The 13,111-nt window shown below is 39.2% G+C and overlaps 1 protein-coding gene across 1 annotated transcript in view; it reads left to right on the top strand.

The window, feature by feature from the left end:
* Positions 1 to 13,111, top strand: part of B3GNTL1 (UDP-GlcNAc:betaGal beta-1,3-N-acetylglucosaminyltransferase like 1) — a 109,735-nt gene that overhangs the window by 87,766 nt on the left and 8,858 nt on the right. Inside the window, exon 9 of the mRNA XM_054394060.1 lies at positions 5,774 to 5,909. Within this exon, the coding sequence (XP_054250035.1) occupies positions 5,774 to 5,909 (136 nt within the window). The remainder of the gene's footprint in view (positions 1 to 5,773; positions 5,910 to 13,111) is intronic.

Genomic DNA, 13,111 nt, shown 5'->3' with positions numbered 1-13,111 from the left:
ATAAATATCATGCTCATGCTTAATGTCACTGTAGAGCTTTATCAATACATTTATATGGTTGCATAAGTACATAAAAGTCATTTAACTCTGAAACAGTCATTCCAAGCAAATGGAAGATATGATTTGGATTTTGCAAACAAATCAGAGGTAAGTGATTTTGCCTTTCACTGGTGTTTAAGGGTTTGGCTTGTCTTGTAGCATGTGATCATTTTGTCAGTTACAAACTTCTCATCCATGCATCGTGAGCTGCTAGAACTCTTGGAAGGCCAGTGCTTGTATCTGTGGGAAACATTTTATTCTTGGAAATATGTTTGTTTTAAATTTACTGCAAGCTGTTGCTTATTCGGATCTACAAGGTTGTGTGGCACAAGCACCCTGAATTGCAACATACTGAGAGAATGTGGAAATGCTGTAAAGCTCTTTCAGATGTGCAGCTTGCATGTCCAAATTGGCGCTTGCCTCGTCTCATTCTAAGAAGTCAGGCTAGCCACTCTTCCTGTTGGCTTTTTGCTGGTACTACTGTTGTTAATATTTTGTGCAAACTTTCAGATATGAGGTTGTGTAACATCTCTTTGTACTGGCCTGTTCTCCTCTTTGTTGCCTAAGCTGTGAAGGGTTGGCCAGCGTTTGTTTCTAGAGGTTGAGGTGCACGTTGAACCAAGACATCAATGGACTCATCACAAAGGTTTAAGTTAATTTAAAATCGGTCTTTCCTAATTTGCCTTTTGGTCACCCCACCTTATTTAATGTGTGTTCTACATTCTCTCAAAGTCTCTTTTTCTAATGGTGTGTTTGAGCAATTTTCTGTGGCATTTTGCCTTTTGCCACTGGCCTATGTTGTCTTTGAATTTTCATAGTTAGCCTAGACCTTGATTTGGAAGCTGTTAACTCATCAAGCAAATGAATGCCTTGGCTGAGATTAAAATGGTGTGTGTAGGAAAGCTGATTTTTTTAAATGTATTTATTTATTTAAAGACATTATATGCCTAGTTTCAGTCTTAAAAAATTAGAACTGGTTAATAGGACTTCTTTTATACAATACAAAGCTGCATGATTCAGTCTTTTCAGCAAAGGTAGCAGTCACTTGTAGCTTATTATGGGCTGGTTTCAGTTTAGTCGAGTGTCTTTGATTACCGTTTGGGGAAAAAAAAAATGCCTGATTTTGCATTTTCAAACTTCCTGAAGTATTTATACAACTTGGCAAGTGACTTTTAGTTCTTTTTATTTAGCATGTATAACTGTAAACACTAACGATTTTTAGGTCATTTCCTATGATTAGTATCCTTCTGGAACAAATAGTCTAGAGGTGCAAGTATCTGTGAAGCAGGAAACAGAATCTTATTTACATTCTTCCTTTCCCTGGAGGCATCAGACTGCATTAGTAAATGTTTTGGAAGTGTGACAGAATCAAAATGAAGTACAGTGTCTATATTTAGGTTTCATTAGGTGTGTACAGAAATGTAAACTTTCTCATTGTAATTCCATCTAAAATTTGTGTTGGATGCCTGCTAAATGTGAATGCGCAATACAAGGCTTGAGAAACTTCAGTGAGGAATTTACAACACAAAATCCCCCATATTGTATCTCTTAGATCTCAATCATTTTATCTTACATTACAGCTTGTCCTAGGGCTGTGTGTACTTTGTGCTACATAGCTACATTACACTCATTTGCTACAATATCATAACTGGCTTTATAATGAAAAGTATTGGAGCAAGAAAGTTTGGCGTATAATAAAAACATTGTAAAATGCCAAAGGGGACAAAAAGGAACTGTGTTTAAAACAATGTAGCTCATTGCAAGATGAAAGTCAGCTTGGAACAAGCTGAGCAATAAAGCATTGTACTTGTCATGAGGACAGGCAGTTGGGACAGGTGGCTAACCTTTGCAGCAAGTTACAAGCTCTTGGTCAAGAGAAATTTAGTATACACAGAAAACAAGGTTTGTACCTTCCAGCTGAGATTCAGGTGATGCCATTTTCTGCAGAAAAATGTGCAGTGTACTTGCAGGGCTTACAGTAATTTTGTGTGCTGTGTATTCAGAATGAGTCCAATACTGTAAGAGCTTGTTCTGCAAAATTACCAAATGACATCATCTATTGAAACCATCTGGTTGCAGGCACTGGAAGCTTCCAGTGTCATCTAAGCAAAGGAGAACAGGCACTTGGTTTGAGACACATATTTGGTTGTTGTAGAGGTTCTCTGAGGCGTGGGGCTTGTAGCTGATGAGCTCTGGAATGCCTGCTTCATTTCCTGCAAAAATATGCATCCAAAAATAGGCAGGAGAGAGGAGTAGCGTAACGTGTTCCTGTGCAACTGCAGCAAAGATGAGGTCAACTGCGTTTTTATCTTCTCTGCTTGCATTTGGCATTTCAATTAAACATGGAAACTAATGACCTCATTAGATTCTTGAAAAGTAAATGGCATTAACATTGATAGTTTCTGTCTTTCTTAATAAGCCTTTCATGAAAAATAGGCCACAATGCAAACCATGCCTGAGTTAATGACCCCTGACCTGAAGATGAACTCGGACGTTAATAGAACCTATTAACAGTGTAAATGTAATAACTCAGTGGACGATATAGTCCAGCAATTAATAAGTTCACATGAAGTTCAACAGAACAACAACGACAAAAAAAAAAAATCAGTTTATTTGTCGGTATGGTCAAGGTTCAAGTGGGATTCACTTCTGATTGTAAGGACCTTGAATTCTGTGTGCAGGACTAGCTTTAAAGAATCTGTTCCTTCAGCTCTCACTGATTAAAAAGTTCTCTGTTTTTCCATCTCTGGATTCTCTATCAAGTGAGATTCACCTATAATACGGAACTCTCTAATCCTACTATGAATAAAAAGCCACTGGCAGAGGCAATTCACTTAAGAACTCCTCATCCTGTCTGGTGATACCCAAGTAGCATGCAGGACCAATGTCTATGGAAAAGGTCAGATGTATGGATTTATAGCATTACTGTGGATGGTAATCAATACCTAAAATTCCAGTACTGCTTAGGATATTGGGCTTGTATCCGTGCATTTCTCAAGTACTTGCACATCTGTCTTTGCTCTGTTGATTCACTTAGGCAGCCTCACTGGGGGAAGGAGGGGAAAGGCAGTCAAACTATATGGTGAGGTTTAACTGAGCTCAGGCACTAAATCATATAGCTTTTATTGTCACATTATCTTTCATTTAAAAATAGGAGTGGAGCAGATGTTTCTTGACTCCTGTATTCAGTCAGTAGGTCACCACACTTTTTAACAGAGCTCCATTGTTATATTCCTTGGGTGGATGGTATGGTAATAACTACTTAGGCCTGAGGAACACACTTCATAGTCATTCTCACCCACAGCATGAATACCCTCATTTCACTCCTGCAGAATTTTGGCTCCTTTTCTTCCTTCCAGACTATGGAACTGATGAGAATTGAGGGGCCATGGCAAGTGAGATCTTAGGAAAATCACGTGAGCCTTGAGAATGATTTTCCAAGTAGAAAAATGTATACTTGTACCAATTATTTTTTTAAAGAAGTGACAAGAAAATGAAAGAAGTGGGGAAAATCACGTTCTGCAAGAATCTGGGTCAAGTTAAAGTATCAGCACATGGTAACAAACTTCTCCAGTCAGAAGAATTTGTATCCCACCTTCTGGCTGAGGAAAATCCTGTTAATTGAATACAGGCTAAGTAATGATACTGAAGGCTGCTGCGAACCAGCTTACTTTAATCCTCACTGTCACAGGTAGGAAAAGCAGCTTTGAGTTGGGATGATACCTCCTAGTTTTTGCTGGTGGCTATGAATATGTAATAATGCAAAATCTGAATATAGCTGTGAGAATCATCTCTGGGTAGTGGTTTGTACAGCTTCTAGATAGTTTCAGGCATTCTCTTTAATCATCCTTTGCACGTTGCTACAGTTCCTGCCTGTTGCACCTGCACTGACTCTGAAAGGGTGGGAAAATGGCATTCCCTTATCCCTCAAGGCAGGAATCCCAGTTATCCATGCTGGAAACATCAAAATGTGTGGCAAATTAGGTGAACCGGAAACCTGAAGGGGATAACTGAAACTCACTTTTGACGCTCCTAACCGTTTGCTTCAGCATGAGAGATGGTTTGTGCAGGACACGCTTCCACAGAGATTGTCTGAGGTGGTCATTCTAAAGCTCAGTCACAAATTCCCTCCTTAGTTCTCTATTCATCTGATGGTCTTGGCTTGCACTGGTAAAAATTTAACTCAGCACTGCCAAGTGTTTGGTAGAACTCAAAATTTTCATTAAAAAGGTCACACACAATATGGGGATCTAATTTTTGAAACTCTTCTGTGAGTGCTTTCATCAGAATGCCTCAAAGTGATGCAAGCTCACAAGAGCTGAGGACACTGGCTTCATTTTCACCACCCAAAACAGGCATTTAAACAAGCCACTTACTGGTGCTTAAATGCAGCTGCCTGACAAAATTCCTGTACTTTAAAAGTGGTTCAGTTTGGAGTTTAATAACTTTCACATCCTTTTATTTCTGTGTTCAATTCTCTTGCAGGCTTTCCCCACATGGATTTTTCAGTATAATATTCATTGCTAAGATTAGGTCAGTAAATCTGCTTCAGTCTGGAATGTTTGTGAGTGATTACCAACAAGATTTGGTCTGCTTGAATTTTACCTCTATAGGGACTTCTATGGGCTACAGGCACCCATTGCCTAGACAGCAAATGTGTAATTGTCTGGAAGTGACCAATATGGAATGTACAAGGACATCTCCAGGACAATTAGAAACATTTCCTGTGAGCCTGGAAGTAGTTTCCAGGGTGCTATACAACTAGAGCTTGGTTGATAATCCTTTTTCTGCCTTGTAAGGTAGCCTGATTTTTCTTTAACTTTCTTAATGTTGCAACTGAAGTGGAAAAGAAACTTGCCTGTGTCACTCAAGGCAACAGAACAGATTCTGCAGTCCCTTTGGAATGCAATACAGTGTTACCCTTCTGAAGTCACATTTCAAAGTAAAATCAGTTTTAAAACCTTTCCATTTACATGTAAAGCAATAATCCTCCTTTTTAGAAGGTCTAAAATTTCCAGTAAATTGATCCTGGAAAAATATTTGACCTTCATATTTCTTTCCTTTAACTTTTCTTCTGGGAATATAGTAAGCTCTAATGAACTTGGAAAAAAGCAAGTGTCAAAGGATGCCAGCATCAGCTAAAGCTTTGGAACAAGAATGCAGCTTGTGCCTGCATTAGAAGAGATTTGCAATCAAATCAAGACCTTTTTTATCCCCTCCATTAGTTGAAGTGCTGGCACACAGCCGCGGTTCTTGATAGAGCATGGAAGTGTAGTATGGAGTAGGTGTTCTTGGGGATTTATTTGTGTGAAGTTCTTCCCAATTTTATCACACCACCATCGATGATGAAGTGCTAAGCAGGATTTGGCTGTGCTCAAAGATGGCACACTGGGCTCTGGAGCCAACCAACATCCCCAGTAAGAATCCATATGTCTTAGTGCTAGGAGAGTTGTATGCTTTTCAGACTGTAAGTCAGGGCTATGAAAGAACACCACAAATAAAAAACCAAATTCCTGTCATTGAAGTATTAGAAAAGTTTGCTAACAAACTTTTGGGAACAGATTAGGATACCCATTAACCTCAGTACCCACAAATAGGTGTGATCCCCCCCTATCATTTCTGAATCAGTTTGGTCATGTTTCTCTGTGTGTGAAAATGCACATATGTCTACGTAGGTACATAAAAATGCCAAATGCTTTAGGGGTCAAAATCTACCTTTTTCCTAACTTTCCAGGGAAACCATCTGGAATCACCGAGTCAGGTTTCTTGAAGACAGAGTCCTGAGCTCCTGGACGTCATTCACCATTTGGAATGCTGGCAAGCAAGGCAAGAAGCTCTACAGAAGCTTGTCACCAGCTAATCGGAAAAAGGTGAGCTCCTAAGAGTGGGTAACATCTGCACAAACCCACTTGTTTCTCTTCCATGTGCCTCCTAGCTGCTTTTAACATAACCAAAATGGCATGAGCAATACTTTGTCCCCAAGTACTAAGTACAAAGTTGGTCGTTAATATAAATTGGGGAAATTCTCAACATTCTACATATTCTTCTTTGACAATGCTACATTGCTTACATATTACATTTGCCTATTTAGAGTGTACAGTGTGTATGTAGTGCAACATATGCACCTCTGTCTCTGCTTGCTGGTAACTAAGCACAGCAATGTATCAGATACTATATATTGTTGAAGGCCTGCTGCTGTGTAACTAACCATCTAGTAGCCAGGTACCCCAGGTGAGTAGAACAACTCTTATTTGGATGATATGATACTAAACTACTTTGCTGAGGATTAGTCATGCAGGTATAATGTTTTTCCAGTTCCTACATGGATGCTGGACCTAAACCCTATCAGATGCTGATCAGCCTGGTTTGTATCACAAGGAGCAGTTGTGTTGTACCTCCCTTTGGGAAGCTGGATTGTTTAAAACTAGGAGTGGGATGAAGAGATGAGTAGAAACTATTGTACATGACTGTCTCATTCCATTTACAGTCAGTTGAAAATGATTCTCAGGAGAGATTTGTCTGAGAGTTTACATACCTTACTTTTATAGCATTTTCTTGTGTGTAAGAACGTTTTGTTAGATAAAGGCTTTAGGACTAATGTCAAATGGCAGTTTCTTATCAAGAGCCACAGAACATTCATTTTATTACCTAATGTGTTTTCTTTTCTTAAAAGTATGGATAGGAAGACAAGACGACAAATACATATAAATGTGATTAATGTTGTGGCTCTCAGACCACACACACACACAAAAATAGAGGAAATGTGTTTACTCATAGCTGAAATGACCAAGCAGATGTGGGACACACTCATGCAGTAAATATGTAACACAAGAACTCAACCTGAATTTCCTGCTTGATGCACCAATGCCACTCTCCTTTCACTGCCATTGTGTAGCAGTGGGTAGACTGTATGAAGAAAGAAGGTGAAATATTGTGTGCCTGCAATCAGTTAACTTGTTCAAAGAGGACAGACCTGTCATTAAATGTATTGAGTTATCTTGGTCATGCAGTGCAAGCATGCACATGACTTCAGGGTGTTTATGAGAACCTTCTCTGTCACTAGTTTTTGCAGAGCACTTTGTGAACTCCACTGACTCATCAGCAACCATTGCACTTGTCTGTCTGCAAAACTATGAGAATGAGAACATAAGTTACAAGGGAAGAGATGGCAGCCTGGCTGATGTATTTTTGAGATGCTCTAGAAAAAGAGATTGTGTTGGGTTTGTGGCACTCTCTCACCATCTTAGGTGTTGGGTTGGGGTCTTTTTCCCTTTCATTTTGTTTCTCAGCCCTTTTTGTGCCAAGCCAAAATGGAGATTGTGTTAAGTTAGAACACCTCTCTAGCTTTGGGTTGCGTTTGCCACCTGCTTCTATAGGTGACTCATTTTGGACTTCACATCCTGTTCAGCAAACACAATGATGATTTGAAGAGGTCACTGCAGAAATGACAAAAAGGGCAAGAGAAAAATAGTATCAGTTGGGTTTTACCATTTTTCTGCCAAAGAACCAAAGCCTGCCTCTGCTGCAGTAAGGCCAGGCTTCACTCCCTGGTATGCTAGCACTGTCAGCATGGTTCTCCTTAACTGGCTCTTGCTGTTCATTCCAGCTGACCTTTGCTTAACGTTTGCTTTGGCAGTGTTGCAGCCTGTGATGCTGTTTTGCTTCTGACAAGGTTACAATTGCACATACTCCAGTTGTAGTTGGATATTGATATATTGCACTGAGCACTAACCCATTGCTTACTGGATGCTCCACCAGACACATTGAGCCAGCTTTATGTGCCAGATGCAATTGCACTTGCCAAGTGTGACTCATTTTGCAAATGTACTGCAGAAAGCTACTGATCCTTAATACCTTATACAGACTGGTCAAACTTATCCACTGTCTGACATGCTCTCTGAAGTATTCAGAGGTTTTCTCAATAACAAATGAAGGTAAATAGCTTCAGGAAGTTGTTTGTATCATACTGAGAGTAGAAGTCTAGTTTTTAGATAGCTAATTTCTGATACATTAGAATTATCTGTAGCAAATTAAGTATTAGATTGATGTCAATATTCAGACTCCTTATGACTCCCATTGTAACTTCTTAGCTTTTCCAAAAGTGAGATCCCAAGTCTGTCCACCTCCATCAGAACTGAAGCTTAAATAATATACCAATTTTTCCCAATATGTGGTTGGCAAGAGGCTGTAGAAGTAGTTAAAACATCTCACTTCTCCAGGTGCTAATCAAAGGATTACGCTGCTGGAGTTTCAGAAAAGAAATTAATAAACTTTTCAGTAGGTAATTTATAGCAGTTTTCATTTTATTCTAAATTAATAATAGTAAAAGAAGGGTAGTTAAACTCCATGTTACACTTAAACATCCTACAGGTATTTTCTGACTAATCTTCAGCTCTTGCCAGAGACTTTAAAATCCCATATGAACAAAGGTTGTAAATAGTTGCTGCTTCATCATTTCCAACCCTAAAAAACAATAAAATACTTTTCCTGTCTCCCTCTCTGAAGACTACCTTAACATGATTTAAGCTTTCATATATTCTGTTAATGATGAGAACACAGAGAATCAGTACAATCTTGTATCTAGAAGTCGAATCTAGTGTTGTCTTGTAAATGGAGGCCTTGGGATATGAATTCATCAATTATGCAAAACAGACACCTTTAAAATAAATTCTTAAAGCCCCTTAAGACAAAATGTGATGTAACACAGCAATAAAATTACCATTTTCTTCTCTGAAGGTCTAGTTGTGTGAAAGAGCGTGAACTTAAGAGGTCTAATACTCTGAAATGCACATGAAATTGCCAAAATAAGCTGTACAATTTACCTAAGCTGTATAATTTAATTGTCTAAACTTAGTTTCACTTGGTTTTGTACTTTAAGTCAGTTTAGCCTCTTGAAAATGTCACCTATGCTGAATGTCACTGTTGCTGCATCCTTTTATTGGGATTCAGAATTTCATTAGATGTCATGAGACTGACCTCAGTTGGCATGGGGAGTCACAGCAGGGTTGTTGTCTAAGTTGGCACTAAGGCACTAAGTACCTGTAGAAAATTTGGGACACATATTCCTAGAATAAAAAATAATCACTCCCTCCCTTCCTTTCCCCCCTCTTGCCCCCAACCCGTTACATACAGTTTGTGTTATTTTGTAATGATGAAAAAAATCCTAAACTTTTACTAAATCTTCAAGAAGGGAATTAATTAGTTTGAACTGTCAAGCTTAGGGCATATAAGAAAATATATTTTCAGAGAAAGAATGTTTGTAGTGTTTTTAGAACCTGATAAACAAAGCAGTTGTGTTTCTTCTGCCTAGGGTTTTGTGGGATGTTTGAAAATTGTCAATATGTAGCTTTGTTTCTTAGAAAACAAAATTTTGGCAATTCCAGGAAGCAACAGGCTGTGTATATGTTCTTACTTAGGACCAAATTATTACTTTAGTCTGTTTGGAAAACAGTCAGAGTTTGAATGATGGCTGTGTTAAAAGAGAAAAGGACACCTAAGCAATATTCCCTCCTTTCCTTCAGACAGCTGTATGGTGAATATTAAAGTAATGCTTTGTCCCCAAAGAGCTCAGGCAGAAATCCAAGGCTCAGTATTTTTGCTAAACAGCAACACGAGTGAAAAATTATTCAACTAGTAAGTTTTTTATGAATTAATTACCAGGATCTCAGTATTCTTAGGGAAATTCTGCTTCCTGACTGTTCCCTTTTTGATTCATGCAGTTGACACTGGTTCAGTATTTGCATTTCTGCAAGAATGAAGTCAAACAGAACTTTTTTTGTTTAAAACACATCCGTCTGGTCTATAATTTGCAGCTGAAGATGGAAACCAAATGTTTTGGGGATGCTACATATGCCTGGAGGGTTTCTGAGCTGTCTTGTCTGCTCTTGTATTCCCCATCAAAAAAAGGAGAACTTCAGCATTAACATTTTGTGCCATTTACGATTTGCTGAAAATAGTGCTCAAGGAGCTAACAGAAAGGGAAGGGGAAAGGACCAAATAAGCCTCAGCTAATTAGTGGCATGGAAACAGTCATAGTAGGCAGCCAGCCCATGAAGTTTCTCTATGACAACCTTGTCTGCCAGTGGCAAACTTGAAAGCTTCAAGAAAGTATTTTGTACTCACTTTTTCCTAGCCCATTAACCATTTAAAATCATCTGTTAGTTTACCTTTTTCGAAGAGCAACATCACTAGATCACGTTCTTCAACTATGATCCTTCAGCTCACTCAGAAAAGGAAGAAATGGTTAAGTTTTGAAGCATTTTAACTACTCTGAACTATTTGAATAGCAGTAGGAGAGGCTGAAGTGGGGACACATGACAGCAAAGAAGCAGAAACAAGGGGAAGATTACACCTAGCTTGGCTGTGGAGGGAGAGAGAACAACAGCATTGAAAGTGAGTCAAGAGGCTACAGAACAAGGGGAGAGATGAAATTCAAAAGCTTTGCCAGGTATAAAGCGTCCTAAAAATGACAGGGGGCAAACCAAAATTTTGGACTGTAGCAAACACCTCATGTTGAAAGATGGCAAGGAAATCTCTGTGCAGGTGCAGCACAGGAAGATGTGCTTTTTGCAGTGTCCCTTTTGTCAGTACAGAGCCATACGTGCTTGAGAAATGATTGGCAGAACTAATGTAGTTATTTGCTCCCAAGAAATTAGGGACTTGCAGCTAGTTCCCACACTGTTAGGTATAGACAGTTGCACCTTGTGTGTGATTAGGGAAATTCAGTCTGCACAATATTTAGAAGCTTGTTTTGCGTGTTGGATTCTGGTGTTAAAATTCTCTTGAGCAACTTATGTGTATGTGCAAAGAGGGAAGAGACTGCTATCTTCAATGGAACAGCGTCTAAGTGGAGTCATGGAGTGCATGCTTGGAATGTGAAGATACCCACAGCTTCTGTCAAGGCTGTGATGCTAAGGAACTAAAATAAAAGCAGCACCCTGACACCGAAATTCACTCAGGTTGTGAGGGAGAGTTGCTTTGTCAGTTTCATGGTTCTGTGTGTCCTTTACTGGAAGATGTTTATGCCTCTGCCTGCCTCCTGTCCTGCTTGCCATTAACTGTTTCTATTTAAACTTGCATTTTAATGCTTTCAGTTACTTTGTTTAGATAGCAATGGCCAAAACTGATTTAACTTTTGCAGAGATGTGTATTAACATGCTTCCAAGGCTTTATATAAGTTTGAATGAAAGAGTTATAAATAGAAGAATCAACAGGGTCACTAGAAGTTTAAAATGAAAGACTGCATGAGATGTGGAGAGAATGCAATAGAGAGGATTTGCTCATGTGGATTTTGTAGAGTTTGCAGGTTGTCTTCCTCAAAGATAATTTTTCTGAGACCAATTGATATCACGAGGAGGGAGAGGAGACAATGTGTAGGTGACCATTTACCAGAGAGGTTGTCCATTTTTTTTATCATGCTGTACTGTTTTTCTCTCTCTCATAAAAACTTGCCTCTTATATCCTTCCAGCTAGAACAGATCTTCAGAACTTGCTGTGATTCCTGCTTTCTGTACATGATCACTGCAGACCTAAAGCAGACCACAGGTGAAAATGAGGGAAAATATCCTGTGAAGATCATTCACCATAAAAGGACATTATTAGGCTGATGAAATCTTTCATTTTTTTTCCATTAGGAAATCAGAGTGGAATGGGAAGTGTAAGGAAACATTCTCTGCAGTAGCCAACAAGACAGTAAACAAGTCAAGTATGAAAGAAGCTATGAATGCTTGTGTAATAGCAGCACAGCCCTCACAGCTAGGTAGTTACAGCTGCACCCCAGGCCCACTCTTACTGGGTTGGTCGTTTGGAGTAGGATTAATCTGCTGCCCATTAATCTCCTTTTACCACAGGGAGGTCTGATAGTCCCAGCCTGTGTGTCCTTCACACAGCTGCTGTGTATATTAAAAAGAACCAGCCAGAGAAGTGCTTTTATCTTCCCCAAATGTGTCTTCCCTAGCAGAGATTTTTGAGGTGTAAATATCCTATCCTTTGAGCCATATAAACTTTTGTTTACAAGGCAGAAAATTCTTTCTCCTTCTTTCCTTACACCACTGGTGTGTATGTTGCAATCCATATTTATAACAATTGCTTACAAGAATTATAGTTTGTGTATCACAGACACCTAACTGTCTCTTCAGGGTTGAGAGAAAGAGTGTAGTCCTTTTTCCTTAGGAGTTGTGCAGATTTTTATGCAAGTGATGTTCAAAGCAAAAATATCTAATCACTGTTTATTATCTTAAAACTGACGTGTGATCTGAGGACTTTATAAGCTCCAAAGGTGTCACATTGTTACAGCCATTGCAAAAGACACATTTTCCTAGAAGGAAGGGGTGGAAAAAACAACTTAAGACTGCTTTATAGCTTTATAATTCATAGGTTTGTCCCTGGGAGACAGTAGTTCATGTATGGGGAGATGGTTTTCATAAGAGATAGAAGAAAGAAACCCATTAACACGGGAAAATAAATAGGTAACTCTGGGTTTATCCTAATAGTATGAAGTAAATGGCTCATGTAACTGTGCACAAGTCCTGTATTTAGACTCCAAAGATTTTCTTTAACTGGAAAACAAATAGCGTGTCAGAAAAACAGTTGACTTAACGTTCTGGCCACCCACGTGGTGTAGAGTCTGGCAGGAAAATTGCCCATTCAAGTCTGACCTGTTTTGTAATACTGTAAATATCAGATCTGAGCTGGCTGAAGCCATTGAAAAAAAAAAAAAAAAGGTTGCAGTCCTTTTCTTCTTCCAAGGGAAATTTGTCACAGACTTACCTGTCAAGTTTTGTTTCTTTTTTCACCCAGCTGCTGTTAGCAGGAGCTTTGTGTGTTAGATCCTCTGGGGGTTAGGGGGGGTTAGTAGGGCAAAGGCAGTCTGCAGAAATGTCTACACTTGGTGGTGTGAGTTATGGCACAGGATGAGAGGAAGTGTTATGATTACTGGCAATCTAGTGATACAAGAACTGTCTTTGGTTCTCTAACACCATCTGTGCACCAGTCTGGGCTTTCTGTTAACTGCATTAGAACAGGCTGAAGGTGAGCAGTGTGACACCTTCCAGCACAGATCTTCCAGCTGACT

The sequence above is a fragment of the Indicator indicator genome, chromosome 29 (assembly GCF_027791375.1).
Source record: "Indicator indicator isolate 239-I01 chromosome 29, UM_Iind_1.1, whole genome shotgun sequence".
Classification (NCBI taxonomy): Eukaryota; Metazoa; Chordata; class Aves; order Piciformes; family Indicatoridae; genus Indicator; species Indicator indicator.
This window is presented reverse-complemented; position numbering and strand designations above follow the sequence as displayed.